This window comes from Colius striatus, chromosome 17 (genome assembly GCF_028858725.1).
Source record: "Colius striatus isolate bColStr4 chromosome 17, bColStr4.1.hap1, whole genome shotgun sequence".
Taxonomy (NCBI): Eukaryota; Metazoa; Chordata; class Aves; order Coliiformes; family Coliidae; genus Colius; species Colius striatus.
In genome coordinates, this window is record NC_084775.1 from 15,375,017 (window position 1) to 15,401,106 (window position 26,090).

At 60.4% G+C, this 26,090-nt stretch overlaps 1 protein-coding gene across 1 annotated transcript; it reads left to right on the forward strand.

Annotated features, from left to right (window-relative positions):
- Window positions 1-25,059, forward strand: ACACB (acetyl-CoA carboxylase beta). The gene is made up of 53 exons (XM_062009762.1): window positions 1-67; window positions 478-905; window positions 2,966-3,098; window positions 3,782-3,920; window positions 4,173-4,282; window positions 4,425-4,506; window positions 4,945-5,043; window positions 5,364-5,473; window positions 5,719-5,829; window positions 5,972-6,181; window positions 6,978-7,148; window positions 7,374-7,535; window positions 7,692-7,855; window positions 8,317-8,467; window positions 8,549-8,652; window positions 9,345-9,426; window positions 9,885-10,030; window positions 10,107-10,257; window positions 10,381-10,515; window positions 10,915-11,061; window positions 11,158-11,346; window positions 11,504-11,604; window positions 11,681-11,769; window positions 11,854-11,978; window positions 12,648-12,761; window positions 12,837-12,950; window positions 13,303-13,392; window positions 13,497-13,615; window positions 13,856-13,993; window positions 14,434-14,533; window positions 14,623-14,730; window positions 14,905-14,961; window positions 15,367-15,408; window positions 16,405-16,620; window positions 16,707-16,862; window positions 17,442-17,645; window positions 18,103-18,258; window positions 18,654-18,776; window positions 18,946-19,215; window positions 19,504-19,601; window positions 19,757-19,877; window positions 20,079-20,189; window positions 20,704-20,847; window positions 20,937-21,057; window positions 21,217-21,313; window positions 21,482-21,578; window positions 21,803-21,938; window positions 22,245-22,422; window positions 22,799-22,911; window positions 23,400-23,554; window positions 24,012-24,182; window positions 24,696-24,832; window positions 24,933-25,059. Exons 2-53 carry the CDS (start codon window positions 487-489, stop codon window positions 25,057-25,059), a joined length of 7,143 nt encoding a protein of 2,380 aa, XP_061865746.1. The 5' UTR covers window positions 1-67; window positions 478-486.
- Window positions 25,060-26,090: the final 1,031 nt, after the last annotated feature.

The window sequence follows — 26,090 nt, forward strand, 5'->3', positions numbered from 1 at the left end:
GGGGAGAGCTGGCTGCAGGCAGCTGGTGTTTGTCCTCAGCAGGGACCTGCGGGGCTCAGCACCCATGGTGAGTGGGCCCTTTCCCTCAGCAAGGTGCTGAGGGGAGCACGGTGGGGGGCTGTGGTGGGTTTTTTGCCTCAGGACCATTTGTAGCTTCTACTGGCTGCAGTGATTTGGGGTTTTGGTTTAAGAATCCCCCCTCCCCGAGGGGCTGAGGTTGGCAGAGAGGTCTCAGGACGCTGTGAGGGGCCATTCCAGCCTCCCCAGCGCCAGAGCAGAGCTGTGCCCCTCACACAGGCTGCTCCTGGTTGGGAGAGTAAAAATAGCTCTGGCTGTGCTTGCAGCCACCACAGGCGAGCTGGAGGGGTCTGTGGGGGGCTGTGGCACCGGGTGCAGTGGGGAAGGGTCCTTGGCGTTTTGGGGGGCTGTGGCTGATGGAGTTCCTCCCTGACGGAGTGTTTCTGTGCCTCTCCCCAGGGCAGCTGAATGCTGCCGGTGGCCCTGCTCCTACTGATCCTGGTGCTGCTTGTCTGGGCTAAAATGTCCAACCCTCAGCGCTGCGAGAAGGAGAAACCGGAGCAGAGCCCTGCAGAGCAGCCGGCAGCTCCCAGCACAAGCAAGCCCCCGCTGCAGCCCAACCCGCCAGCCCCAGCCCCCGTTCCCCGCGCGGGCCGCGCTGCGGCGGGGCAGCAGGAGCAGCTGCTGGTGTACAGCCCCGCTGCGCTGCGCCGGACCGCCCTCGCCAAGTTTGTGCTGGGCTCCTTCGAGGACAACTCCTCTGACGATGAGCTGGTGGCCGCGGCCTTCAGGGTGGGCAGCCGGCGCAGCAGCCTGGCTGGGGCAGGGGGCAGCGGCACCGAGCGCCCCACCGTGACGGCGCCGGCGGAGCCCGGCGAGGGCATGAGGTGTGGCTGGGGGGTGGGAGCGGTGGTGGTGCAAAGATGCCCGGGTTGGGGTGGGCAGGTGCTGTTTGTGGGTGCATTGCTCTGGTTGCTAAAGCTGAGGGTGTGAGTGATCCCCATCCTGCCCCGAGCTTGGTGCTGTGTGAAAACCCCCGAGGAGAAGGTTGATGATGGCACCTGGGGGAGAGCAGACGTGCCCACGTGCTCCATGTGACAGCAGTGCCATGTGCAGGGACTGGGCAGGGTTTATTCTGTTAGAGGGATTTCAGGATGGCAAAGAACGGGGTGCAAAGTGCTTGTGGTGTGCAGGGTGTTTCTTCAGACGAGTCCCCAGCGCTGCAGCCAAATTGCCCCATTGCTCCTGTTTCCTTACAGCTTCCTCTCTGGTTTTGCTGCTTCTCTCTGTCCCCACACCAGCTCCTGGTGCTGGGAAAAGCTGTGCCCATGTGCTGGCTGCAGCTGTGGTTGGCACAGGATGGGGGATGCATGGGGGAGAGGGGATTTTCCTGTGTGATGGGATGAGATTGGGCTGAGCTGCAGTGGGGAGCATGTGGATGGGTTCTGGTGTTTGCCCTGTGCTTGTTGTGCTTCCATGTGCACCTTTTGTGCATGAGCACTGCTGGGGGCATGAGCATTGCTGGCTCTGTGTGTGTGTCTGGGACAGCCTGTGAGCTGAGCCTTCTCACAGGGCACTGTGGGTCCTGTGTGTGGACACAGTGTGGGGAGGCATGGGGTGCTTCCTCTGCCCTTGCAACTGCTGCAGATAAATTATTCCAGGCAGAAAAGTACATCTTTGTTGGTTTTGAGATGGGTTAATGGCAAGTGGACTAGCTTTGCTCTTTGGGTGGCTTCTCCAGGCAGCTCAGAGCTGCCTTCCCGTGCAGGCAGAGCTGACAGCCATGAGAAATAACTGTGAACAAAGTGCTGCTGCCCAGCTCCTCCTGCCTGCTCTGCTCCTGGTTAAAAATAAAAGACCTTTGGCTACAGGAAGGGGTTATGAAACTCGACATCCCACCAGTGTCCTCTTGCCTAGCTGGGGTTTGGGCTGTTTCACTCCCCGTGCTGCTGGTGGGGAATTGCTGCAGCCCCTCTGGGAGGAATGGGCCTGAGGTCGCTGCCTGAGCCACAGTGCAGGGTGCTGGGGCAGGGTGCTGGGCCCTTGCACAGACTTTGCAGTGGGGTTTGGGGCTGCAGGAGAGGAGAGGACAGTGTGGGCAGCCCTGGCATGCTGAGCAGCACAGGGGATACACCCAGGGGCAATAAACCCAGCACTGCTGCAGCTGCTTGGAAAATACCCCCAGTGCATGGAGACACTGGGACATTGCCCAGCCTCCCAGGGGGTTCAACACATTCCCCCTTAAAATAAATGTGCCAAGGGCTACTCCTGCAGAATCTCCTCGTCAGAGGCTGCAGCTGGGCTGTGTTCTTTTCCTTATTTATAGCCCATCTGTGGAATAACAAACAGCATTAAGAATGTGGCTGGGTTATGAGGGGGGAGTGTGAACCTGCTGATGGAAATAGAAAGTTACTTAAAGCTCTGTGCAGAGCCATGGGAAGGCACGTGCCTGGCTGCCAGGGAGGTCCCTGCTTTGGGACCGAGCCATGGGCTGTGGAGCAGGGAATGGACTCCAGAGGGCACAGAAATGCCTTTGGTGGAAAAGCAGGGTAGGGGTGAGCCTGAGAAGGTGCTTCGGGGTTGTGGAGCAGGCAAGGTGGGCAGGATGGGGTCTGAGGTGGCAGAGAGCTGTGGCTGTATCACTGGGATGAAAGCAGCTTTCCTTTGTGGTGTTACAGCAGATGTTAAATGTCCCTGGAGAGATCCCGGTGCACAACGGGGAGCTGGCAGCAAGGAAAGCGACTCCCTGTGCTCCCTGTGTGTGTCAGCAGGGTGAAAGGCTTTCTTGCTCTCCTTGGAAGGAGCTGTGGAGGGGGCAGTGTCTGCGCTGCCACAGGCTGCTGGGCTCTCTGCAGCTCTGAAGCCCCGTGGGCAGCAGCAGGCTCGTGGCACTGGGCTGTGCCTGTGTGGCTGTGGGCTCGCTGACAGCCACCACGTCCTGCCACAGGCCCAGCATGTCAGGGCTGCACCTGGCAAGGAGGGGCCATGAGCACAGGAAGATGGATCTGCAGCGGGACTTCACGGTGGCCTCGCCAGCAGAGTTCGTCACCCGCTTCGGGGGCAGCCGTGTCATCGAGAAGGTCGGTCCCTGTGCCCCTGCCTGCGCCTGGGTGCTGGGTTGTTGCTGTCACAGCAGCGTCCTTGAGCCTTGCCTGAGTCTCCTGTGCCCAATGGGCTCGGGCTGATGAGTCTGGGGCAGCCCAGAGCTGCTTGTCCCCCGGCTTCCCCCGTCCTGGGGGCTGGGAGAGGGAAGCCCTCCCAGTGCTGCCCTTGCACAGAGGCTGCTTGTGGTGGCTTCCCGTGGCAGGCACAAACAAAGGCCAAACTCACAGGATCATTATGGTTGGAACTGACATTTAAGATCATCAAGTCCAACCACTAACCTCACACTACCAAGCCCATCACTAAACTTAATCATATCCCTCAGCCCCACGCCTTTGGGATCCCTCCAGGGCTGGGCACTCCCCCAGCTCCCTGGGCAGCCTGGCACAGGGGCTGACACCCCTCTCAGGGAAACAGTTCTGCCTCAGCTCCAACCTCAACCTCCCTTTCCTTCATTAACCTCAGTGCCAGGCATCAGAGCTGCTGTTAAGGGGCCTCGTGCTCCCCTGGCACCTAGAACCAGCTGCTGCGAGCTGCCCCTGTTAGCACTGCTGCCTGCTTTGCTCACTGCCTGTGCCATCCCTTGGGGCACACACCCTGCCCCGTGCCCCAGCAGCAAGGAGGGGTCTCAGCCTGATGCCCCACGTCCCCGTGTCCCCAGGTGCTCATCGCCAACAACGGCATCGCAGCTGTGAAGTGCATGCGCTCCATCCGCCGCTGGGCCTACGAGATGTTCCGCAACGAGCGCGCCGTGCGCTTCGTGGTCATGGTCACCCCTGAGGACCTCAAGGCTAACGCTGGTAATTCCTAAAAGCATCCCAGGGAGGATGTTCCCCACGCTGGGGCTGAGCTGAGGCAGCCCTTTCCTTCTCCCTGTGCTGTTCCCTGGGATGTGGAGGGCTCTGCACAGCCTGGGGTTCCACATCTTCCTCCCGTGCAGCCAGATCCAGGGCTAAATAATTCTTCCCCTCCTTCACCCTCCCTGGGGGTGGAGGATCTGGGGAGGGGGTACAAGTGCTCATGGGCACTGACCACCACGTGCTGTCTTGCAGAGTACATCAAAATGGCAGATCACTACGTGCCTGTCCCAGGGGGAACCAACAACAACAACTACGCCAACGTGGAGCTGATTGTGGACATTTCCAAACGGATCCCAGTCCAGGTAGCAGCCACTCAGCCTCCTGCCCCTTTGGGAGCTGCTAGGGCAGGAGGGGTGACATCCCTCTGTGCAGAGGAGCTGCGTCTGACGGGAGGATGGCAGCACAGGGAGGTAACGGCTGACACTGCTCCTTCTCCTGTGCCAGGCGGTGTGGGCTGGCTGGGGACATGCCTCTGAAAACCCCAAGCTGCCAGAGCTGCTGCAGAAAAATGGGATAGCTTTCCTAGGTAAGGTGGCTCTGCCTTCCCTGTGCCAGAGGGTGTGTTGGGCTGATGTGTGCATGCACACTCGCTCTCCAGGGCTGCTGTGCCAGGCACTGTCCCTTCCGTGTGTCGGCCAAGTCTGTCCTGCTGTGTGACAGTCCCCAGGCCGGTTTCCTGGAGCTGTCTCAGGAATCCTGCTGTTTGCTGGGTTTTCCCTGTAATGCAGAGTAATGCTGGGTGGGAGCAGACCTGGTGGGCTTCCCAGCCACAGGACAGCCTGGGCTCCCCCTTGGAGGAGGGTTGAGCTCCACCCTGAGCAGGGGGTTTTGGGGGGCTTCTCGTGCCTCCAGTCTTTGCAGAAGGAGCTGATGTTGCTGGCTCAGTGGGGAGCAGCTTTCTGCAGCATCCTTGTGATGGGGCAGGGCTGGTCCAGCTCACCCCTACCTTCTTCCCTCTCCCAAGGTCCTCCCAGTGATGCCATGTGGGCTCTGGGAGACAAAGTCGCCTCTACCATTGTGGCTCAGACGCTCCAGATCCCCACGCTGCCCTGGAGTGGGAGTGGTAAGCACCTCCTCCCCAGCCCTGCACACCCTCCCTGCTTCCCCATTGCTCTCCTCCCTGCCTCTGCTTCTCCCCCAAAGCAAAGCACCCACCAGGCTGGGGTCCCTGGCCCAGCTGGCTGCAGAGTGGCTGCTGATATCAGGGCTCTGCTGCAGCTGAGCAGCTGCTGATTTGGGCAGAGAGTGTTTTGGAGATGAGGTGCATAGAAAGAGAGGAAATGGCATGTGTCAAGATGGGGTCCTCAGCTCCCTGGGCACAGCCAGCAGCTCACCCCAGCCATGCCAGCCTGGTGGTGACCATAGCCCTGGCTGTGCCTGCAGGTCTGGTGGCCCAGTGGTCCGAGGAGGATCAGAAGCATCAGCAGATGATCAGCATCCCCCTCGAGACATATGCACAGGGCTGTGTGAAGGACGTGGAGGAAGGCCTGGAGGTAAAGCTGAGCCCGTGGGCAGCTGGCTGCCTCTTGTCCACCATTGTTTCTCCTTGTAGCCTGCGCTCCCCGGCCCTTTTGGCCTCCCAGCACACGTGACAGGGATGCAGGGCTGTTTTGGCAGCAGTTTGTCCCTCTGCATGGCCATAGCTCAGGGCAATCCTGCTCAGGGACGCCTGGGGCTGGGGCAGGACAGACTGTCAGGGTGATAGTTTGGGGTCACCCCAGTCCTCACCCTCCCTCAGGTGGCCAAGAAGATCGGCTACCCGCTGATGATCAAGGCAGCGGAAGGTGGTGGGGGCAAAGGCATCCGGAAAGTGGAGGCAGCGGAGGAATTTGGCACCTGCTTCCGGCAGGTGAGAGGTGCCCGGAACCCCCCGTCCCTGTCCCACGCTGGGGCAGTGCCCTGCTCCCCCCGGGCGCCTGCCACGGGACCTGCCTCCACTCTGGGATGCGTCCTGGGGGCTGACGCCGGGGCCGTGCCGTGCCGTGCCGCAGGTGCAGGCGGAGGCGCCGGGGTCGCCCGTGTTCCTGATGCGGCTGGCGCGGCACGCGCGGCACCTGGAGGTGCAGGTGCTGGCCGACGGCTACGGCAGCGCCATCTCCCTCTTCGGCCGCGACTGCTCCATCCAGCGCCGCCACCAGAAGATCATCGAGGAGGCCCCAACCACCATCGCGGCACCCGCTGTCATCGAGCTCATGGAGCAGGTGCGTGGCCCTGGGCAGCCGGGGCTTGTGTGAGAAACTGCTGGCATCCTTGCTGGCACCCTTGCTGGGTTTGGTGTGGGTTTGGTTTCCTTAGGAGCCTCAGGGTTTTGGCACCTGAGGCTCCTAAGGAAGGGAGAATCAGAGAATCATGGCAAAGCCCCTGGAGCTGCTGCAGTCCCAGCCCTGCCCTCACCCTGCCCAGCCCAGCACTGACCCACAGCCCTCAGCACCTCAGCTCCACGGCTTTGGGATCCCTCCAGGGCTGGGCACTCCCCCAGCTCCCTGGGCAGCCTGGCACAGGGGCTGACACCCCTCTCAGGGAAACAGTTCTGCCTCAGCTCCAACCTCAACCTTCCCTGGGGAAACTTGGGGTTGTTTCTTCTTGTCCTGTCATTCATCACTTGGAGGCAGAGCCCAACGCCCAGCTCCCTGCAGCCTCCTGTCAGGGGGTGTCAGAGTGCTGCTGTCACTCAGCCTCCTCTTCTCCAGGCTCAACACCCCCATTCCCTCAGCCCCTCCCCAGCCCCTTGTGCTCCAGCCCCTTCCCCAGCTCAGTGCCCGGCTCTGGCCACGCTGCAGCCCCTCAGTGTCCCTGTGGCAGTGAGTGAGGGGCCCAGCACTGACACAGCCCTGGAGCTGCAGCCCCTCAGTGTCCCTGTGGCAGTGAGTGAGGGGCCCAGCACTGACACAGCCCTGGAGCTGCAGCCCCTCAGTGTCCCTGTGGCAGTGAGGGCTGTGCCTGTGAAGATGTTCAGTCCAAAAACGGTCGCTCCTGGCCGTGGTTTCTCCCCTGCAGTGCGCAGTCCGGCTGGCTCAGACCGTGGGCTATGTGAGCACAGGCACTGTCGAGTATCTCTACAGCAACGATGGCAGCTTCCACTTCCTGGAGCTGAACCCACGCCTGCAGGTGGAACACCCCTGCACAGAGATGGTCGCGGATGTGAACCTCCCTGCTGCCCAGCTGCAGGTGCCTGAGCGTGTGGGTGACCGTGAGGGGTGTTAGGTGAAGCAGGTTTGGAACTTCTGGAGAGGGTAGCTGACCTGTACACCAGCATGCATGGTGCAGGCAGCAGCAGTGCAGCATCTCCCCTTTGCCTCTGGTCCCTGCTGGGAGCAGCTGCCTGCAGCGTGCTGCCTCTTCCCCTCTCTGCTGAGGTCTTGTTCTGAGAAGCCTTCCTTGTTTCTGGTGCAGATTGCAATGGGCATCCCCTTGCACAGGATAAAAGACATCCGGGTGCTGTATGGGGAGAGCCCCTGGGGGGATTCACCCATCTGCTTCCACAGCCCCACCACCACCCCCGTGCCCAGGGGCCACGTCATCGCCGCCCGCATCACCAGCGAGAACCCCGAGGAGGTGAGCAGGGGGATGAGCTCTCCTTCCCTTGCCCCGTGCCCCTCGTGAGGTTGAACTGGTCCCAGTCCTCCCCAGCAGCACAGAGCTCACGGGCATTCAGGTCAAATCCATGTGCAGACCAAATCCCACGGTGGTTCTCCCTCTGTCTTTGCTCAGGGTTTCAAGCCCAGCTCAGGGACCGTGCAGGAGCTGAACTTCCGCAGCAGCAAGAACGTCTGGGGCTACTTCAGCGTGGCAGCAGCTGGGGGGCTGCATGAATTTGCTGACTCCCAGTTTGGACACTGCTTCTCGTGGGGAGAGAACCGGGAGGAGGCCATCTCGTGAGTGTGCTGGGACAAGGGGGCACAGGGGTGTCCTTGGGAAGACTCACGTGGGCGTGTGGGATGGGGAAAGCAGCTTTTATCTGAGAGGAGCAGAATGGTGCTGCTGCACCAAGCAGCTGGTTTGTGCTGCAGAGGCTGTCTGGCCAAAGCAAAAGGTTTCAGGCTGCTGTGGTGCTTCAGCGTTGGTTCATGAACCTGATCCTTAAAGACACGTTGTAGTGATCTGCTAAGCACGTGCTTAGTGCCAGTGGGCAGCAAGGTTCATTCAGTCATTGAGCAACATCTCAGGAACTGGCTTGGGTATCGATAATGAAGTCAGTGGGGTTGTTTCCTCCAGGCATGTGGGCACCCAGAGCCCGGGAGCTCATCACTCTGGTCCCTGTGGTTCCTCAGTTTCCTCTGCTGAAAGCCACATGCCCCCTTACTGGTCATTAATGGAGTGGTTTGCTCCCTAAAAGGAACATGGTGGTAGCCCTGAAAGAGCTGTCCATCCGTGGGGATTTCCGGACCACAGTGGAGTATCTGATCAAGCTGCTGGAGACAGAGAGCTTCCAGAACAACGAGATCGACACGGGCTGGCTGGACCACCTGATCGCTGAGAAAGTGCAGGTGGGGGAGGCTGTGTGCTCCTGGGCCACCACTCTCCTCCTGGTTTAAGACCCAAACCCCGTTCCTTTTGCCTCCCCCCAGGCAGAGAAGCCAGACACGATGCTGGGTGTTGTCTGTGGTGCCCTGAACGTGGCAGATGCTGCCTTCAGGACGTGCATGACCGACTTCCTGCACTTGCTGGAGAGGTGTGGAGCAGGGGCTGCCTGATGGGGCTCAGCTGGGCAGAGGGACTGTGTGACCCCAAGGGCTGCTCCTGGCAGCCTGTGTGGCTCCTGCCAGCACGGAGACCTGTGATTCCTCTCCTGGGCCATCTTCCTTCCCGCTTCTCCTGCAAAAGCTTTGCAGATCTGGAGGCAATACCCCATGGCTGGGCAACAGGCTGGGAAACCTGCTTTAGCAAAGGGATTGGGCTAGATGATCTCTAGAGGTGTCTTCCAACCCCCCCTCCATGCTGGGATTCTGTGAAACAGGGCTGTCTTCTGTGACTCACAGCTCCCACTTCTCGACTGTCACCTTACCCAGAGAGGACAAAAAGTTTCACACCACCAGGAAAACAGCTTTCAAAGGAGAGCAGCTTGGCCGAGTGCAGCTTTTGTTTTTGCACTTGAATGTCAAGGTTATTCCTCCAGCCTTGGAGGGCATGTGGGGCTCTCCCCCACACCCTTATCTGAGCTTGTTTTGCTGGTGTCTGGGCTGGTTCTGGATGCATTTCTGCAAGGCATCACGTGGGCTGTGCCAAGCAGACGCTCATCCCCTCTGGTCACCTTCCCAGTCGGCTCACAGCCCGCAGAGCCCGATGCCAGCAGCACTGCTGCCACCTCACAGCCTGGCAAGGCAAACAGTCCCCATGGTGCCCAACCCCTCTGTTGTGTTGCAGGGGGCAGGTGCTGCCCGCAGACTCTTTGCTGAACATCGTTGACGTGGAGCTCATCTATGAGGGAGTAAAGTACGTTCTCCAGGTGAGGGCTGGGCCATGCTCCTCCTGAGGTGGCTGCAGCGCTTCTGATGGGGGCAGGGATGTGTGCTCCTGTCCTGAAGGAGGAAGAAGCCTTAAATATGAGGCTGGCCTTTAAAAACGTGCAACATAAAATTGAGGTCGCTTTAACTAGACAGATGTCTACATCCCATGTCCTTGAGTTTAATAAAGGGCCTCCTTTTCTTGCCTTTAAACCCCATCAGTTGAACCTCCTGCAACAGCTCCCCACTCACAATGAAAGCAGGCAGCCGTGACTTAAACCAGCTCCAGGCTGTGAATTGCACCAGCTCTTGGGTGCAGCCTGAGGTTGCTGCCTCCTGCGCTCACCAGCAGCGTGCAGCTCTCCCACTGAGCGTGGGATGCTCCCACCAGCCCCTAGAAAGGCCGTTGCAGACGTTTCAGGGGGCTGCACTGAGGGCTGTCCCCAACCTCTGGCCACAGGTTGCCCGCCAGTCGCTGACCACGTACGTCATCATCATGAACCACACTCACATCGAGATCGACGTGCACCGGCTGAACGACGGCGGGCTGCTGCTCTCCTACGACGGCAACAGCCACACCACCTACATGAAGGAGGAGATTGACAGGTACCCCCCCACTGGACACCCCCCCTCCAGCCCCCGCTGCTGACGGGCAGCCGGTTGGTCAGACCTTTCCCTCAAGGTACCGGATCACCATTGGCAACAAGACGTGCGACTTTGAGAAGGAGAAGGACCCCACGGTGCTGCGCTCGCCCTCGGCGGGGAAGCTGCTGCAGTACACGGTGGAGGACGGGGGCCACGTGGGCCAGGGGAGCGTCTTTGCAGAGATCGAGGTGAGCTTTGCAGGACAGCCCGGCTGAGCTCCCTCCCTGCAGCGCCGCTGGGTGGCAAAGCTGCTGGAGGAGCTCTGGGGTGTGTGGGCACCGCTGGCTCGGTGACCGCTCGCCCTCGCCCAGGTGATGAAGATCATCGTGACGCTGGCGGTGGAGGAGCCGGGGCGAGTGCACTACATCAAGCGGCCCGGAGCGCTGCTGGAGGCCGGCTGCATCATAGCCCGGCTCGAGCTGGATGATCCCACCAAACTGAAGCCTGTGAGTCTGCCAGGGGCCAGCCACGCTGCTGTCCCCTCCTGCATCCTGGAGCTGCCCCAACCAGGGCATCAGCAGGGATGAGTCCCTGTGGCACGGGGACACCACATCCCTCAGCGGCTGAGCTGGGGCCTGAGTGGCTGCTCCATGTGATGTTGCTCTCATTAGCACCCCGCTCCTGCTTGCTTGGTGTGCAGAAGCTCACGTGCAAGTTTTTAGTGGGTCTGTAGCACTGCCTACATCTGAGTTGCTTTCATGATGGAGCACTGGCAGAGTGCTTCCTCTGTCTAGCCAAAAGCAGATGCTGGAGGGGTTGTGTTGGTTTCTTTGGGGCAGCTGCAGCTCTCGAGGGGCTCAGCCCTACGTCAGCAAGGACTCAGGCCAGCCCTCTGCTCCCTCCAGGCGCAGCTGTTCACGGGGAAGCTCCCAGCCCAGCAGACGCTGCCCATCACAGCCGAGAAGCAGCACCAGGTTCTCCGCAACATGCTGGACAATCTCACCAACGTCATGAACGGGTACTGCCTGCCTGAGCCCTACTTCAGCACCAAGGTGGGTCCAGGTGCCCTGCTCCTTTGCCTTGTGTTTGTTGTGACACAGTGGGCAGTGCCAGTGGGTGCGGGCAGCGCCAGCTTCTGCTCCCTGCAGGTGAAGGAGTGGGTGACACAGCTGATGAAGACCCTGCGGGACCCCTCTCTTCCTCTCCTGGAGCTGCAGGAGATCCTGACCAGCATTTCAGGAAGAATCCCCTTGTCTGTGGAGAAGTCGATCCGGAAGGTGATGGCACAGTACGCCAGCAACATCACCTCCATGCTCTGCCGCTTCCCCAGCCAGCAGGTGGGTGCCAGCATTCCTGCTTCTATCCCTGCTTGCCATCTTTCCCAGCCCCCAGCTGAAGGGCTCTGTGTGCAGCAGCACCGTGCCCTGGCAAGCTGGCAGCCCTGTGGCCACGCTGGCCTGGAGCTGCACCAGACCCCGTGCCCTCACCCTGCAGATTGCCAACGTGCTGGACACCCACGCGGCCACGCTGCAGAGGAAGGCTGAGCGGGAGGTCTTCTTCATGAACACGCAGACCTTGGTGCAGCTGGTGCAGAGGTGAGCAACACACTGCCTGTGCCCTTCCCCAGTGCCCCCACCAGCTCCTTGCAGCACGTTGGGCTCTGCTCCCCAGGTACCGCAGTGGCATCCGCGGCTACACCAGGGCAGTGGTGCTGGACCTGCTGAGGCGCTACCTGCAAGTGGAGACACAGTTCCAGCATGGTGAGGGATCAGAGGCTCTTGTGCAGGGGATTCTGTCTGGGCTCTCTGTGGAGTCTGTAGGGCTCACTCCACTCTGCCCTGCAGCTCACTATGACAAGTGTGTCATCAGCCTGAGGGAGCAGTGCAAACCTGACATGACCCCTGTGCTGGAGAGCATCTTCTCTCATGCCCAGGTGGCAAAGAAGAACCTGCTGGTGACCATGTTAATTGTGAGTAGAGCCCATACCCTGAGACACCAGCAGGTCTAGGGCAAGAGGAAGTGGGCTCAAGTTGCCCCAGGAGAGGTTGAGATTGGAGCTGAGGCAGAATATTTTCCCTGAGAGGGGTGTCAGCCCCTGTGCCAGGCTGCCCAGGGAGCTGGGGGAGTGCCCAGCCCTGGAGGGATCCCAAAGCTGGGGAGCTGAGGTGCTGAGGGCCAGGGGTTGGTGCTGAGCTGGGCAGGGTGAGGGGAGGGCTGGGACTGCAGCAGCTTCAAGGGCTTTTCCAACCAAACCACTCCTGTAATTCTATGAAAGGCAAGGGAGCAGGGAAAGCTCATAGCTGAAGTGTATCTCTGTATTGCTGTGGGTGACTGTCACAGCCCTGTACTTTCCCCTGAAAAATGGCCACACACCTGAGAAACCTCATTTCTGCTCCTCTGTTTAATGCATGCCCAGGATCTGAGGTTTGCATTCAACTGTCCATTCCTGCATCCTGAGTGGGGCTTTATCTCCCCTCTGTAGCTTTGCATTGCTGCCCTTGGTTCCAAGAGCAGCATTTTGCCCATTTCAGCACCTCAGGTCTCATCTCTCTTGTGCCTTTGTGGGGCTGGGGGTGCAGGATGAAGCCCCCACACAGCAAGGGGCCCGAGCTGAGGCACAGTGTCACATGCATTGCAGGACCAGCTCTGTGGCCGTGAGCCCACGCTGACGGATGAGCTGACGGGCATCCTGCACGAGCTGACGCAGCTCGGCAAGACCGAGCACTCCAAAGTGGCTCTGAGAGCCCGGCAGGTCAGTGAGCCCCCCCTGTACCCTCCCCAGCCCCAGCCCTGCCCCCCATGCTCACACCCACCCCTCCCCTTGCAGGTGCTCATTGCCTCTCACCAGCCCTCCTACGAGCTGCGGCACAACCAGGTGGAGTCCATCTTCCTCTCAGCCATCGACATGTACGGCCACGAGTTCTGCCCTGAGAACCTGAAGGTGGGGAGTCACGTGCTTTTCCACAGAGGGAACGTGATGTGGGGGTGGCTTTGGTGAGGGGGGGCTGGCTACCAGTGGCTTAGTCTTCAAAACAGCCAAAAAAGCAATCAGAGCCTTGCTGCAGTGGCAGTGCCTGTGCAGAGCAGGAGGGGAGGCACCTCACTGCTGCCAGTCCCCATCGCCTGCTCCTCACCTGCTGGGGACCTGACACGTGGCTCCACATCCACCTCAGTGACCAGTCCTGCACAGCCTCACAGTGAGGAACCCCTCAGGAACGTGCCTCAGCCATCCTGTGGTGGGACAAGGCATTCCCCCTTCATCCTTGCCCGAAATTCTGCTTTCTTCCCCCCAGAAACTGATCCTCTCAGAAACCACCATCTTCGACGTGCTTCCCGTCTTCTTCTACCACACCAACCAGGTGGTGCGCATGGCAGCGCTGGAGGTGAGGGCTGGGGGACCGGGAGGGGGCACAGGGGCTCCGGGGGGTGGCAAGATGTGCACAGGGGGAGCAGGGGCAGGTCGGTAGCTCCTGCTGCCCTGGCCCAGGTGTACGTACGGCGCGGGTACATCGCCTACGAGCTCAACAGCCTGCAGCACCGGCAGCTCTCGGATGGCACCTGCCTGGTGGAGTTCCAGTTCATGCTGCCCTTCTCCCACCCAAACAGGTATGGAGGGGCCCCCACACGCCTGGCCTGCTCCCCGAGACACGGGCCTTTTTGCAAAGCTGGTGGGTTTGTATCATCTCCTCCCAGCACAGTGCAGAGGGAGCTGCCCACTGCACTCTGCCTTTGCCAGTGGAGCAGGATGAGCCCAGGTCAGGGGCCTGTGGGGGACCTGTGGTGTCCCTGTTGGACCCAGGAGCAGTCCCTCCCCGTGGCTGATGGCTGCTTTGCTCCCCTGTGCAGGATGTCTGTGCCCATCAGCATCTCCAACCCTGACCTGGCCCGGCACAGCACCGAGCTCCTCATGGACAGTGGCTTTTCTCCCCTGAGCCAGCGGATGGGAGCTATGGTGGCCTTCAACAGATTCGAGGACTTCACAAGGTGAGGGTGCAGGCACGTGCCTGGCTGGGCACATGCCTTGTGGGTGCCACTGCAGTTGTTGGAGAGCAAAAGTGGGTGGAAGAGCCAAAGCTGGTGGCAGCTGGGCAGTGCTGGAGGCAGCTCCTGTTCCTCCCATAGCTGTAGGTGGGGGCTGAGTGACAACAGTTACCTGGTGGGGACATGACATGTTGTTTGGGGACATGTGGAGCCTGGGGGAAGCTGGCCTGACACAGGTTCAGCACCTCTGCCCACACAGCAGCGCTCAGAGCTGCAGTCTATGAGCTGTGGCTTTGCCATGGAGGGCTGGAGCCCAGCTGAGCTGGTGCGTGCCTCTGGTCTGAGACCCGTGTCCCTGCCACAGTGGGTCCCTGATGCCATCCCCTCGGGCAGGGGGTGTGCACAGTGCACTGACCTGTCACCCCATCCCCTCGTTTGGGCAGGAACTTTGATGAAGTGATCTCATGCTTCGCCAACCCACCTTTGGAGACTGCGCTGTTCAGCGAGGCACGAGCCACCAGCTACGAGGAGGAGGACGCCAAGGTGGGCACGCTGCCCTGGCTGTCCCCCTGGGCCATGCTGGGGTGGCACTGGGGACACTGGTCAGGTTTGACAGGGGGGTTTGTTGCCAGAACATCCGTGAGGAGCCAATCCACATCCTCAACGTTGCCCTCCGCTGGGCTGACCACATGGAAGACGAGAAGCTGGTGCCCGTCTTCAGAGCCTTTGCCCAATCCAAGGTGTGTTGCTGGGCTGAGCCTCCTTTTGCAGAGCCCACAAGCCAGGGCACCGTGCCCGAGGCGTTGGCTCATCCCTCTGCAGAGCTCCCCACGGCAGCAGCTCGGGCCTGGCCTGTTCCCTCGGTGCAGATGCTGAAGCTCTGGTGACTGGTGGAGTTTTCTCTCTCCATGTAGAAAGACATCCTCGTCGACTGTGGTCTCCGGAGAATCACGTTTCTCATTGCCCAGCAGGTGAGGGCAGGGGCTGAGCTGCTGGCAGGCAGAGGGGCTTTAGACACACTGGGCTTCCCCCCACTAAAACCTCTGGAAACGTCTGTAAGTGACTTACAGACACAGTGCTGTGTGCTGGATGTACCTCCTGCACCTCAGGAGCTGGGGATTAATCAGTGAGGGATTTGATGTGTGATTTGTCTCCTGCATTGTCCTTTATGCTGCTGATGTCTCTGGCAAGGTGTGGCTCCTGCCTGACCACTCCATGCCTTCAAGTTGCCTTTAAAAGGCGTCAGTTACTCCCAGCTCTTTTCCCTTTGAGGGAGGAGGAAGCCTGCAAGGGTTTTTAATGAATTCACTGCAAATGGGACAAGTCCTCTGTGTGGAAGGATCATTCACATGAGCTCTCTCTCCCCTTTGCCTTAGAGAGAATTCCCAAAGTTCTTCACGTTCAGAGCCAGGGACGAGGTAAGAGCCGAGCTGAGAATCTGGGAATCACAGAATCCTTTGGGTTGGAGAAGCCCTTGAAGCTGCTGCAGTCCCAGCCCTGCCCTCACCCTGCCCAACCCCTGGCCCTCAGCACCTCAGCCCCATGGCTATGGGACCCCTCCAGGCTCCCTGGGCATCCTGGCACAGGGGCTGACACCCCTCTCAGGGAAACAGTTCTGCCTCAGCTCCAGCCTCAACCTCCCCTGGGGCAACTTGAGGCTCTTTGCTCTTGTCTTATTACTGGGGAGCAGAGCCTGACCCCCAGCTCCCTGCAGCCTCCTGTCAGGGAGTGTCAGAGAGGGCTCCTGTCTCCCCTCAGCCTCTTCTCCAGGCTCAACACCCCCATTCCCTCAGCCTCTCCCCAGCCCCTTGTGCTCCAGCCCCTTCCCCAGCTCAGTGCCTGGCTCTGGCCACGCTGCAGCCCCTCAGTGTCCCTGTGGCAGTGAGTGAGGGGCCCAGCACTGACACAGCCCTGGAGCTGCAGCCCCTCAGTGTCCCTGTGGCAGTGAGTGAGGGGCTCAGCACTGAGCACAGCCCTGGAGCTGCAGCCCCTCAGTGTCCCTGTGGCAGTGAGTGAGGGGCTCAGCACTGACACAGCCCTGGAGCTGCAGCCCCTCAGTGTCCCTGTGGCAGGGAGTGAGGGGCCAGCACTGAGCACAGCCCTGGAGCTGCAGCCCCTCAGTGTCCCTGTGGCAGTGAGTGAGGGGCCCAGCACTGACACAGCCCTGGAGCTGCAGCCCCTCAGTGTCCCTGTGGCAGTGAGTGAGGGGCTCAGCACTGAGCACAGCCCTGGAGCTGCAGCCTCCCCAGGGCCCAGCACAGGGGACAATCCCTGCCCTGCTCCTGCTGCCACCCCAGTGCTGATCCCAGCCAGGCTGCCCTTGGCCCCTTGCCCCTCTGGGCACGCTGCTGGCTCACGTTCAACCCCGTGGGCACTGGCTGAGGGCCCATCTCACCCCTCTTCCCCGCTCTCAGTTCGCAGAGGACCGGATCTACCGGCACCTGGAGCCGGCGCTCGCCTTCCAGCTGGAGCTGAGCCGCATGCGCAACTTCGAGCTGACGGCCATTCCCTGCGCCAACCACAAGATGCACCTGTACCTGGGGGCTGCCAGGGTGCAGGCGGGCGCCGAGGCCACCGACTGCCGCTTCTTCATCCGCGCCATCGTGCGCCACTCCGACCTCATCACCAAGGCAAGGCCGCGCCGGGAGGGGAGGGGGTGTCCTGGGTGGGTGCAGGGGTTGCTCTGGCCGGCTCTGAGCTGCCCTGGGGGCTGCAGGAGGCTTCCTTCGAGTACCTGCAGAACGAGGGCGAGCGGCTGCTGCTGGAGGCGATGGATGAGCTGGAGGTGGCCTTCAACAACACTGCCGTCCGCACCGACTGCAACCACATCTTCCTCAACTTCGTCCCCACGGTCATCATGGACCCCTCCAAGGTGTGTTTCTCTGGCCTGCTTCCCGCTGACAGCGTGGTGCTGGTCTGGGGCTGGAGGCTGCATCGTCTCCTGTGCTCAGTACTGCTGCATGAATGGGCAGCCACCCCACACGCACTGGCTGTCAGACCCAGCCCTGGATAGGAGGTGGATCCAGCAGCCTCAGAGGCGTCTGCAGCTTAGTTTCTGCGTCAGACCTCCGCTGTGGGCTGTTTGCTGGGGAGCTGCTGAGATTTCACACTTCTCGGTGATCAGGGCTCATTGTAACATTGGGACAAGCAGGCAGCTCACTGCAGGGCACGAGGGTGAGGAGCAGACCCTTCCCCTGGGCAGCACGGTGTCTGAAGGAGTGAGGCTGTGTCTGTTCAGGAGGACGCAGGGCACCATCTTTCCCCAGCACAGAGGCTGGATGGCAGCACCCGCCCCCAGGGATGGAGAGAGGGAAGAGGCTTGCCCAAAGTGAATCCCAAAGGGCTGTTTGGGGTGGAGGCACAACGGGGCTGCTCCAGTCTTGGCACCCCGTGCTCAAGGGCAGTGTTGTCCCCGTGGCCACGGCCCCATCTGTGTCCGTGCCGTGCCCAGATCGAGGAGTCGGTGCGCTCCATGGTGATGCGCTACGGCAGCCGCCTCTGGAAGCTGCGGGTGCTGCAGGCCGAGGTGAAGATCAACATCCGCCTGACGCCCACGGCCTCTGCCATCCCCATCCGCCTCTTCCTCACCAACGAGTCTGGCTACTACCTGGACATCAGCCTCTACAAGGAAGTGAGAGACCCCGGCACCGGCAGCGTGAGTCCAACCGCGGCTGCTCCGGCAGCCGGTGCTTGCAGCAAAGCTTTGGGCTGCTTCCACAAAGCGTCTCGTGCCCCTGTGACACTGACCCAGAGCCCCCCAGACCATGAGCAGCATTCCCAGCCCTGGCCTGGCTTCACTTCTTGCAGTTGGGCACCTCAGGGTGATGCTTTGCTGCAAGATGGGGCTGTGCCCCAGGGATGTTGCTGTTTTGGGCAGGTTTTGGTCTGGGAGGTGAAGGTCAGTGTTAGGTGTTACTGATACAGCACAGCAGCGTTGCTTTCTGCCCTCTTGACAGCAAACAGGGGAGTGGGAAATGGTGTTTGGTGGAGCAGAGCCATAGGCACCAGCATCTTGGCCAGGCAAAGCTCAGCGGCACTCCAGCTGTAGTGTGGCAGAGGGGACTCGCCTGCACGCTGAGGGAAGGCAGCTGATCCTCTGCCCTTCTCTCCAGATCATGTTTCAGTCCTATGGGGACAAGCAAGGGCTGCAGCACGGGATGCTCATCAACACCCCCTACGTCACCAAGGACCTGCTCCAGGCCAAGCGCTTCCAGGCGCAGTCCTTGGGCACCACCTACGTGTACGACTTCCCAGAGATGATCAGGCAGGTGAGTGGCTGAGCTGAGCTGAGAGAGGCTCCAAATCCTTGCATTTGCTTTTCTTCACCCCCTCCTTTGCCAGATAGTTGCACCTGGGGAAAAAGAATCATCTCACCTGAGCTGGAAAGTGATGAAACGTGTCCGAGTCCCACCAGGTTTGGTTCTGTGAGGCATTTCTAAAGCAATTCCTAGCTCTTGCAGATTGCTGTAGTTGCACATGTGGAGAATATGAACCAGAAAGGCTCGTGCAAGGAGGTCTGCAGCAGAATAGGGGCTCTGACACAAAGTTTTGCCCAGCCCCAGGCCCAGCCTGCTGCAGGAGCGTGTGTCTGTGCTCGGTGACGGCCTCAAGGCTGCTGCAGCCCCGTGCCTTCAGCCCAGCCCGTGTGTTGGTGTCTCTGCAGGCTCTCCTCAAGCTGTGGGGCTCCTCAGAGCGGTACCCCAAGGACATGCTGACCTACACCGAGCTGGTGCTGGACTCACAGGGGCACCTGGTGCAGATGAACAGAGTCCCTGGAGGGAACGAGGTAGCGGGGGTTGATGTGGGGGTGAGGGGAAGCTGTGCTGCAGCAGCTGGGAATGGCTGGTGGCATTCAAAGCCCAGGGGACGCCCCTCAAGCCAGCGTTCTGCCTGTCAGCCGGTGCAGTTTCTCTGGAGGAGCCTGCCCCGTGTGAGCTTGTGCCGTTTTGAGGCAGGTGGGGATGGTTGCGTTCAAAATGAAGCTGAAGACCCCCGAGTACCCCAAGGGCCGGGAGATCGTGCTCATCTGCAACGACATCACGCACCAGATCGGCTCCTTCGGGCCCGAGGAGGACGTGGTGTTCCTGCGGGCGTCGGAGCTGGCGCGGGCCGAGGGCATCCCCCGCGTCTACATCGCTGCCAACAGCGGGGCCCGCATCGGCTTCGCCGACGAGATCAAGCACATGTTCCAGGTGGCCTGGGTGGACCCCGCCGACCCCTACAAGGTGTGTGAGCGCCTCTCCTCCTGCTGGCACGGGAAACATCGGGGGGCTTACCTGGGGGAGGAGAGATCAGGGCTAAACTGGGCTGTGCAACTGTGGGATCGGTGCCCACACCCCTGCACCCAGCACCACAGGGATGGCTCCCTCCACTTTCCCCAGTGGGGTGGAGGTGAAGGGGCTGGTGCTGGCCTGGCTGCTCTATCCCTGGCTCCTGAGCCGCACTTGGAGCTGGGTCTCACATGAATTTGAGCAGGAGGGCTTCTGCCAACTCCTCCTCCTCTTTATTTTTAGGGGTTCAAGTACCTGTACCTGACTCCCCAGGACTACACGAGGATCAGTGCCATGAACTCGGTGCACTGTGAGCACGTGGAGGAAGGGGGCGAGTCCAGGTGAGCCCCGTGATCCCGTGGGGTGCACAGAGCCCCCCCCAGCCCTGCCCTACGTCCCCATTGGGATGCAGCTCCCCTGCCCCGGCTCAGCCCCCTGACAGACACATCACACAAGCGAGCTCTTCCCTCTGGCCTGTGCTTGTGCTTTCCCACAGGTATGTCCTGCTGGACATCATTGGGAAGGACAATGGGTTTGGGGTGGAAAACCTGCGAGCTGCCGGTACCATCGCTGGGGAATCCTCTCGTGCCTACGACGAAATAGTGACCATCAGCATGGTACAGCCACGTGGTGCCACGTGCCACAGCCCTTCTGCTCTGCTCCCTGCTCCCCACACTTGACTTTAAGGTCTCCTTGGGGGGGATAACAGGATATAACAAGCGACCTGGTGCCACCTGCCTGTGCAGAGCCCTGCAGAGCAGCATTTTCCCGGTGCTCATTTTCCCGGTGCCCCAGTAACGGCGTGTCCTCGTGCTCAGGTGACCTGCCGTGCCATCGGGATCGGGGCGTACCTGGTGAGGCTGGGCCAGCGTGTCATCCAGGTGGAGAACTCCCACATCATCCTCACTGGTGTCACAGCTCTCAACAAGGTAACGGTGCTCCCCCGGTGCCCACACCAGCTCCTTCCCTGTGCCAGGGCCAGAGGTGGCAGTTCCCAGCTTGTCACCTCGTGGGACCTGTCTGGAGGAACTGCAGGAGGGCTGCAACGGTGCCTGTCTCTCCGAGAACTCAGAGAATGCCACCACGGAGCTGCTTGGGGTTGCTTTAGGGGCCAGTTGGTGGTGGGGCCATGCCCCTGGAGCAGGGTGGGATGGCAGAGCTGCCACAGGGACTGTTTGGCTCCAGTCCCAGGGGCAGGACCTGTCTCTGTGTAGAATCACAGCGGGTTGAGCAGATTTCAAACCTGCTTGGCCAAACCAATGCACTTCTCTAAAGCTAAAGCAGTATCCCTTTGCTTTAATATCAGCCTGGTAGACAGAGGAGGAAATTCAGCCTCGAACCAGAAGGAAGGTGCCCTCACAGAGGTCTGCCTTCATCAGTGCAAAGAGAAGCAGCTGCTGTGTTAGCAGAGGCTGATGTGTTTGTGTTACTGGTTGTGGCCAGGTGCTGGGACGGGAGGTTTACAGCTCCAACAACCAGCTGGGAGGGGTGCAGATCATGCACAACAACGGCGTTTCCCACGTCACCGTCCCCGATGACTTTGAGGGGGTGTTCACCATCCTGCAGTGGCTCTCGTACATACCCAAGGTAGGAGGGTGCTGCAGGCTGGCAGGCTGGCAGGCTGGGGTGCTAGCCCACAGCTGGCTGGCGAGCTGCCCTCCGGGGCTCTCTTGCAGGACAACCGGAGCCCGGTGCCCGTCATTCCCATAAGTGACCCCGTTGACAGAGAAATCGATTTTGTCCCTTCCAAAGTCCCCTACGACCCCAGGTGGATGCTGGCAGGGAGACCCCACCCAAGTAAGTGAGGGCAGCCTGAGACCTCTGCAGCAGTGCTCCTGGATGTGGCTGCAGACCCCCTGACTTCTGTGTAGAGGGTGGGGTTTGCTGTGGGTCAGTGTGCAGGGAGCCTTTCAGTGCTCACCTTCGTGCCCCTTCACTCTTTCCTGTGCTCTGCAGCTCTCAAGGAGACTTGGCAGAGTGGCTTCTTCGACCAGGGCAGCTTCATGGAGATCATGAAGCCCTGGGCTCAGACCGTTGTGGTTGGCAGAGCGAGGTACTTCCGGGAGCAGGGGATGCAGCCCTGTGGCAGAGGGTGATGCAGGGAGCCTGCATGCATGGTCATGCACACCTAGGCCCCAGCCACGAGTGAGCCTCTGTGAGTGGGCTGGGGTGCAGCGTGGAGGGAACTGGCCTCTGCTGAGGCCACTGTTCCTCACCGCAGGCTGGGAGGGCTCCCGGTGGGTGTCATCGCTGTGGAGACACGCACCGTGGAGGTGACGATCCCTGCGGACCCTGCCAACCCCGACTCGGAGGCAAAGGTGTGTGGGGAGCTCTTAGTGTGGCTGGGAGGAGACTGGAGGGGAGAGCAGGGAGGGAGCTTGGTGTAATCCTTTGGCATAGCTCCATTTTCCTTAGAGGCTGGTGAAGTCCAGGCTGCTCGATTGGTTTGTTTTCTTGTCCACATGTGTCACCAACCCACCGGCGTGGTGTGCCAGGAAGCACTGGCACTGGTCTCAGCACAGCTACTTGCCCTCTTTTGCAGATAATCCAGCAGGCTGGGCAGGTCTGGTTTCCAGATTCTGCTTTTAAAACAGCCCAGGCCATTCGGGACTTCAACCGGGAGCATCTGCCGCTGATGATCTTTGCCAACTGGCGAGGCTTCTCCAGTGGCATGAAAGGTACCTGCACTGGGGACCCTGTGCTGGGACACCCTGCCAGCACTCCTGCCACCCCACAGCGTCCTGGCATGACCCAGCCTGGCAAGGTCCTGCCTCCACCACGCCAGGATATGGGGTTGGGCTGGGGAGGCGATGGGGAGTCGCCAGGACCCAGAGCTTGGTGGCTGCCTGCTGGGCTGGTTGTGGGGTGCTTGTTTGCTCTCTCCAACGGAGAAGGTGGCTTTGGGCAGGTAGGAGGGGGCAAGGGACAGTAGCCTGGCCCACAGCAGTCAGGGCCTCCAGCCACCGAGTCCCTTTGGCTTTCAGACATGTACGACCAGATGCTGAAGTTCGGCGCCTTCATCGTGGACAGCCTGCGGGATTTCAGGCAGCCTGTCCTGGTGTACATCCCGCCCCAGGCCGAGCTGCGGGGCGGCTCCTGGGTGGTCATCGACTCCACCATCAACCCCCTGTACGTGGAGCTCTACGCAGACAAGGAGAGCAGGTCAGCACCAGGCAGCTGCAGCGCGGGGGGACAGACGGGCGCTGCCTCTGCTCCTGGAGCCCTGGAGCCTGTCACCCTTTAGTTAATCAAAGCCCTCAGGCAGAAGTTGCAGCCTCTCACAGAACAGGGGCAGGTATCTGCTCGGGGATATCCTCCTGTGTCCGGTGAAGGCAAGTAAAGCCTGGGGGCCTGACCTGAATTAACACACACTGGAGTGAGCTGTAAGGAGTGGGAGGACTGACAAGAGTCTCAGACTAGAAACAAAACCCTTTTCTCTCTCCCTAATGCTTAGAAGAGAGAGTTCCCTGAACCTCTTGCCCCAGGATTTATTCTCCTGTGCAGACCAGTCCTTTGCTTTACCAAACCTTCCTTTCAGAGGGGGCATTTTGGAGCCTGGGGGAACGGTGGAGATCAAGTTCAGGAGGAAAGATTTGGTGAAGACCATGAGAAGGATCGATGCAGCCTACGCCAAGCTCGTGGAGCAGCTGGGTAAGGGAAAGGCCTTTCAGCTGCACTAAGTGAAAGCAAGAGGCCCAAACACCGCGGTGGCACCCGTCAGGGCATCCTGCAGCATCCCTCTGGAAATTCTTCATGGCTTTTCCGATGGAGGGGCCTGCCAAGGGGATGTGTAAAACACCAGCATGTCCTGGGGGCTCTGAGTGGTGCTGGACTGCTCTCTCATGCTGTGAGACAAAGAATGGCAATGGCCATGCTGAATCAGTACGTAATGGGAGGACACACAGTCCCTGCAGAGCTGCACACGGGCTGCCCTTAGTGCACTGAGCCTCCTTTGGCCCCGTGACCGGCTCCTGCCTGCAGCTGCTGGGGGAGCTGCCTTGGGAGGTCCCTGTCCCTCTGCCCCTCCTCACTGCCCAAGCCCCATCTCACACAGCCCAGGGCAGGGCTCAGCCCCCGCAGTGGCCGTGGGGCTCGTCCCGGGGCAGCGGGTGGGCTGCTTAGCACAGCGTGTCCCACAGGGACCCCCGAGCTGCCCGAGGAGCAGCGCAGGGAGCTGGAGCAGCAGCTCAAGGCCCGGGAGGAGCTGCTCCTGCCCATTTACTACCAGGTGGCTGTGCGCTTCGCCGACCTGCACGACACGCCGGGCCGCATGCAGGAGAAAGGCGTCATCACGGTGAGAGGGGCTGGTGTGTGCACAAGGAGCTGGGGGGGAACATGGCCAGGAGAGGTGAGCCCAACCAGCCCCAGGGCTCCTCCATCCCATAGGAGTCATGGCCAGTGCATAAACTGGGGGGGGCTGGCTGGGGGTCGGGTCACTCTGGGCATCGGTCAGCGGGTGGGGAGCAGCTGCACCGGGCAGCACTTGGCTTTTGCTTGGGTTCTGTTTCTCTTATTGCTATTCTGCTTTATTTAGTTGTTATTCTTACCTTAACCCACAAGTTTTGATTTTCTTTCCTGCTTCCCCTCCCATCCCACGGGAGCTGTGGCTCGGGGCAGTGGGTGAGGGGCTGTGATGCCAACCAGGCTGGAGCCACCACACAGCAGAGCTGCCTCCACACCTGCTGGCGTGAGCACTTCAGCTCCTCTTCCTCCTGCCAAGACCAACCCAGGCTGTGTCCCCATTTCTGCAGGACATCCTGGAGTGGAAGAACGCCCGCTCCTTCCTCTACTGGCGGCTGCGGCGGCTGCTGCTGGAGGAGAGGGTGAAGGCAGAGGTGCTGAGGGCCAACAGTGAGCTGAGCCACAACCACATCCAGTCCATGCTGCGGCGCTGGTTCATGGAGACAGAAGGAGCAGCAAAGGTACCCCTGTTACAGAGATGTGTCCCAGGAAAGCTCTCGCCAAAGCAGGTTTGATAGTTTAGAAAGCTGGCGGTAGTGTGTTGCAGTGCTGGGTGCAGGGGGGATCACTCCACCCAAGGTGCACCCTGAGAAATGAAGGAGCACTCCTTATATACCTTAGAGAGAAATGAAGCAATGGTCTCACCGTGGCCTTGCTGAAGCGGTGTGGAAGTTGTTTGTCTGCTCAGTCACACAACTTACAGGGAAAGGACAGTTATCTGCTGTCCTAAGGCTCCCTCCCTCGGCCACTTCTCAGGCTGGTTTCAAAAGCCTGAGCTTCAATTTCCAGACTGAGCATTTTACTCAGTGGCTGCTGCATGGGAGCAGGGGAGTGTGCTGTGCCACATGTGCAGGACTGAGAAGCAAAATCCCATTGCCCGGTTTTGTCACGGGAGGAAAAAGTCAGAGGCCATGTCAGGAAGGAGAGGCTGAGGCTGTGCAGGCAGCAGGAGCCCACGCCGCTGCTCTCCCCAGGGCTACCTCTGGGACAACAACCAGGTGGTGGTGGAGTGGCTGGAGAAGCACCTGCAAGAGGATGACGGCACCCAGTCAGCCATCCGGGAGAACATCAAGTACCTGAAGCGGGACTACGTGCTGAAGCACATCCGGGGGTGAGTGTGTGCGGCGCCGGGCTGGGCAGAGCGTGGTGGAGAGGCGCTGGGTCCTGCCTCAGCCTCCAAGGCAGCTGCCCTCTCCCCATCTGCCTTGCAGCTTGGTCCAAGCCAACCCCGAGGTGGCCATGGACTGCGTCATCCAGGTGGCTCAGCACATCAGCCGTGCTCAGAAGGCCCAGGTCGCCCATCTGCTCTCCACCATGGATGAGGGCGGCCCGTCCTGAGGCAGGGCGCGTGGGGCAGGAGGGGCAGCGGCACACGCTGCTGCCCAGAGGCCTGGCCTCGCCTCCACACCCATCCCTCAGCCCTGCAACTGGAGCCTCGGACTCTTACTCACGTGCCTGTATGAAAGATGCCAATGTTTGCGTTTGAAGCCATGAAGATGGTCCTGCCACCCCTGCAAAGGCCCTTCTGCCACGGCGGGTGTTCTCCAGAAGGGCAGCGTGGAGCAAGACAAGCTCGTCCTCAGCCGAGTCTGGAGTCTGGACCTGGTGCAGAAGTTGGTTTTTAGAAGAATCTGAAATCTTGTCCTGTGTTTTAGTTGTAAGCCCTGCTCATAGTCTTCAAAACAAGCACCGGTGTCAGACTCACGAGGCTTGGGTGGAGCTGGAAGGACACAAGGCAACTGGCCCAGGCACAGCGAGGCAGCGGGGCGAAGCAGGAGGCCTCCAGCCAGCCGTGGTGAGGCTGAGCAGGCAGCAGCCCCGGGAACTGGAACCCTGCTGAAGATGCAGTCACAAACTGATGTTAGATTGACAAACTCAGGAACCGTGAGGAGCAACTCGTCTCGTCCTTCCCCTTGTTTGGAAAGGACCGGTAGATGTGACTGTGAGTAGCTGATGGCCCAGGAAAGACATCAGTGAGCTGCTGCAGTGGGAACATCAACGGACCCACCACTGTTTAACTGACCCCACTGTTCCTCTCGCCCATCTCATGTCCTTCCTGGCTCCCACCACAGCTCCTGTGGGTGTTTTCAGCCGGTGGCTCCTGCAAGAGGATGGGGAGGAGGGAGGACACGGCTCCAGGTGACCCAGTTGCTCTGTCTCCTCAGACCTGTACCTTTCTTCTTGGGTGGCCTTCAATCCTCTTGATCCATGGAAACTTGGGCGTGTGTTTTCCTGTGCCTCTGGGTGGGAGCGTCATTTCAGCAGCACAGGTTTAGCTTTGGCTCACAAAGGGGGAGGCAGGATGGGGAGGGAAGGTGGGATACCCAGTTCAAGTGCAGTGCTGGTGTTGGGGTGCTGTGGAGGTGTCA

Bases quoted from the DNA above. Each gene is read 5' to 3' on its own strand.
- ACACB (XM_062009762.1), top strand. From the start codon at position 487: ATGCTGCCGGTGGCCCTGCTCCTACTGATCCTGGTGCTGCTTGTCTGG. The intron at 4,507-4,944 runs GTAAGGTGGCTC...CCCTCTCCCAAG, and splicing joins AAATGGGATAGCTTTCCTAG to GTCCTCCCAGTGATGCCATG. The intron at 8,653-9,344 runs GTGTGGAGCAGG...GTTGTGTTGCAG, and splicing joins TTCCTGCACTTGCTGGAGAG to GGGGCAGGTGCTGCCCGCAG.